At 41.9% G+C, this 3,924-nt stretch overlaps 1 protein-coding gene across 1 annotated transcript in view; it reads left to right on the top strand.

Moving 5' to 3' along the window:
• SSR1 (signal sequence receptor, alpha) overlaps positions 1-3,924 on the top strand; it is an 18,997-nt gene that overhangs the window by 369 nt on the left and 14,704 nt on the right. The window contains exons 2-3 of the mRNA XM_010835838.1: positions 2,092-2,095; positions 2,131-2,245. Of these exons, the coding sequence (XP_010834140.1) occupies positions 2,092-2,095; positions 2,131-2,245 (119 nt within the window). The remainder of the gene's footprint in view (positions 1-2,091; positions 2,096-2,130; positions 2,246-3,924) is intronic.

The raw sequence follows: 3,924 nt of genomic DNA, 5'->3' as shown, positions 1-3,924 counted from the left end.
GGAGCGCTCTGGGACCGCTGACCGCCCGCGGCTGCCGCTCCGCCCCCTGCCCTGCCCTCCCCTCGGCGCTAAGCTGACGTGTCCCTGGCTTCCAGGCCTGGCGTCCTCCATTCATTTGCCGAAACCGGGGTGTTTGCGGGCCCGGGCACACTGCTCGGCCTCCGATCTTTCCCCCATGTATCAGCGCAGCCGTCTGCGTCCCCGGGTGTCTTGGCTTCACCAAACCCCCCGTGCTCGTCTGCCAGTGCAGCCCTGCGTCCAGACGGGCTGCGGAATCCTTGGGCACGTCCATTATTCCAGCCCTCCTTTTGCGCCCCTTTTTTTGTTAACTTTTTTTGTTTGTTTCGTGGATGCATCGCATAGTCCTGAAAAAAAATGTAGTCTGTTTCGTTATTTAGATGTATTCCTACAGTTTATCTGGTGTGACAGGGGACGATGAAAATGTGGAGACTTGGCTTCTTGCCCTGATTCTGTCTTGAACTGCAGTTTTCTCCATGGACGTTAGTCTGACCATATGATCGCTAGAATTCCTGTAAGTTTAAGCAAGCTGTGTGGCAAAGTGAATGATAGTGACAGCCCTTCACGTGTTCTTTTTGCAAAGAAAAGTGAACTGACTGATTTCTGTTTAACGGATAGAAAACCAAGTTTGAGAATTAACCACAATTGTTAATTCATTTGCAAATTTGAATAGGAATGCTTTTCCTTTAGGAGTTGCTTTCCTGGTTGTTGTTTTTATTTTCTTTAGGAAAATTTGGTGATCGTATTTGTCTAGAATCTGGACTATATTTTTTCTGGCTTTAGAACATTTTCTTAAGAAACATCAGTTATCTGACTGGGTATCTTTGTTTTTTTTTTGGGGGGGGTGCCTTAGGGTCTGTCTTTCAAAACATATTTTCTCTTAATTTTTCCAATAGAAAAGTGTTAGATTTTTTTTAAGGCACAAAATTGTTACTGGTTAGCATAAAAACGTTCAATAAATTTTGGGTGAAAGCCAGTGCATTTATTGAGAAGTTTTGAAATTTAAGTATTACTTTATCATGTCAGATGTAGTCTTCTTACTAGTTTTATTGTAAATTATGAATGCACTGTTTCGGTTTGTTCAAGAAGCAGTAGAAGCTGACTTTCAGTTCATGAAATGTGGTTCAGTGTTAACAGTTGACTTAAATCTTAACTGTGGTAAGAACTCAGGGAGGTGGAAAAGGCTTGAAATGCAGAGTTCTTAGAATTTACTGTTTCTTCTGGGTTTACAGCGTGTACACGTGCTTTTTCATTTTCCCCCCTATACTGAATTGCCACATCATCATTCTTTCTGAGAAGTGTTGGAAGAGTCTCTGAAACTTTGAAATTTCTTCTGAGGGCCTTGCCTGAAATAGATTTAATGTGACATGTATTTTTGCCTATAAAATTAGGATTTATAATTTTTTGGGATTAAAGTTATGCTTAACTTTCACTATGACTTTAAGTGTAGGGATTATAAGAAGTATCTTAAAACATTTTTGAAGCTGTATGCAAAAATAAATGCATGCTTTCTCAGCTCTCAACTCTGAAATTGCCGATATAGTTTTTACTAAATCAAATGTGTTTTATGAGAGCTAGTTTTTACCATAGGTATCATACAGATGTTTGTTCCTTGGAGTTATATGCTATAAAGTACTAAGAGTTTTGAGCTGTTGTGAACTTTAATAAACAGTTTCTTGCCTAGATATTTAGATTGCTATTTTCCTTTAGGCCTGGATTTTTTTTTTTTTTGGTTTGTTTTATATGGTTAATGATGGATTAAAATGTAGAGCTTTTTAGTTTTAAAACAAACTTACTTTGTTACTTTTAACATGTTTAACAAAATTGCCTGAATTTATTTATTTGGCCTTTACGGCATCTGTAGTTTTAGCAATTCATTTTTCCAGCTGCTTTTTAAAGTTAAACAGCATTTCCCGCTAAAATTAATGTGCAGTTGGTAAGACTAGCAGTAAGATAAGATCATCTGAATGTTCTTAGAGGCATTGTAATTTGTCATCACTTGAGTGGACTGGGAGATTGAGTTGTTCTGAGGGAAAATTTTTGTTGCCTTTACAAAAGGAAAAGTTGGTATTCCAGGGTAAAGGTTAACTGCTTGTTTCGTGTTTTATTGTTAGGCTCATTGGCAGTGGCGCAGGATCTTACAGAAGATGAAGAAACCGTGGAAGATTCTATAATTGAAGATGAAGACGATGAAGCAGAGGTGGAAGAAGATGAACCAACAGATTTGGTTAGTGCTGTGCTCGATTTATTACATGTATATAATGTATTTAGTATTTATTCCTTCTATAGACAAATATGGTATTAAACTGTTTGCCTTTAGAGGTTTGTGACTGGGATCAGAGTGGATTGAAGTTGGGAGAATGAGGCCAGTCACTGAGGATAATTCCTTAGTATTTTTGGGCAGAAGGAAGGAGACATGAAACAGAACAGTCCAAGATGACATGGACAGGAGTCTTTAAGGCAGCGGAGTAGGACCGCTGGACCGGTTGGTGGGTTTGGGACATACCCCGCTTAACTTGCTGACCTTGGGCAGCTTACCTCTCTGGGTCTTCCTTTCCTCTCCTCTCCTTCCTTCCCTCCATAAGCAGTGTATCTGTGAGTTCCTGCAGCGTACCAGGCGCTGTTCTGGATTCCCTGGGTGAACAGGCCAGACAGCCTCTCTCTTCCCGCGCTCTTTCTGTTCTGGGACAGCATGTATGCGTTTTGCTGCCAGGGGTGAGGAGTAGACAAAAAACAATGTGTAAACTATGTGCCATGAAGATTCCTCATAGAGAGGGCTTGGAAAAGATCTAGAAGTTGTCTGATTTTGAAGCTTTTACTATAAAATTCCAGTATGACAGCAGACACATTGAGCTACAAGTAGGATCACTGTGGCACGCTGGTAGCTGAGACCTGGTGGGCGACAGTCCGTGGATCACAGAGTCAGGCATGACTCAGAAACTCACACTTTCACTCCACTTTCTAGCTTATTTTCTCTCTCAGACTACTGTAATTTATCCTACGGATAATCTTGAACCACTCTCAAACTCCAAAATTCGTTTCTCTTTGAAGTCTTCGCAACAATGTGGTCTTTGATGTCAGAGTGAAGGCCATCAGTGTGAACTCTGTCAAATGGAACTTGAGTTCTTCTGAATAGATTACTCACCGTCTTGTCTGCGTCTTTCCCTTCAGAGAGTTGTTTTTACTCTCCTCTAGGGTGGGCCCTCCCACCTTCTCCCTGTCTGGTCCTGTGGGATCTTGCTTATTATCCTCTTTCTTCCTGTGGCTTCCAGCGTTGATTTTTCTCAGTGACTTATTTCTGTTAAGCTACAGATGTGCCCACACCCCTCCACTTGGTGTTCTCCACCTTAAGTTGCTAACAGGTTTCCTTTTTACCAGCACAGTTCTTAGAAGAGCGCTTTGTACAGCTGTCTCTTCTGCTCGTTTCCCGTTTGTTCTCTCACAGTGGTCGGTCAGCTCCACGAATCTCGTGAACCCATCTTGCTGTGGCGCCAGTGGCCTCGTGGCCAGGTTCCTGGCCCGGTCTCCGCCCTGAGCCTTTGCTGAGTGCCCCTCCTCGCTGGCCTCATGGCCCTTCCAGGTTTTCTCGGTTCTGCCGCTGCTGCCTGCTCCGCTGCCTCCTTTGCCTCCTCACTTCTTAATGCTGATGACTCCTGTGATCAGGTCATAGGGTGATTTCTCTTGTTTCTCAAGTGTCTCCTTTTCCCCGTATTTGACAAGTTTATGGTTCCTACGTTCCCTTAAACATATGAGGTGGGTGTGGAGAAATTTTAAAATGTAAGATAGTCTTTGCTCTGTTGACCTTTTTAAAACAATGTTATTGAAATATTATTTACATATCATGATACTTTCTCACTTTAAGCATACGATTCAGTGATTAGTAGTAAATGTTCTGAGTCGTGCAAA

This window comes from Bison bison, unplaced genomic scaffold (genome assembly GCF_000754665.1).
Source record: "Bison bison bison isolate TAMUID 2011002044 unplaced genomic scaffold, Bison_UMD1.0 scf7180017864053, whole genome shotgun sequence".
NCBI classification, from domain to species: domain Eukaryota; kingdom Metazoa; phylum Chordata; class Mammalia; order Artiodactyla; family Bovidae; genus Bison; species Bison bison.
The sequence above is the reverse complement of the archived record's forward strand: the minus strand, read 5'-3'. Positions and strand labels throughout refer to the sequence as shown.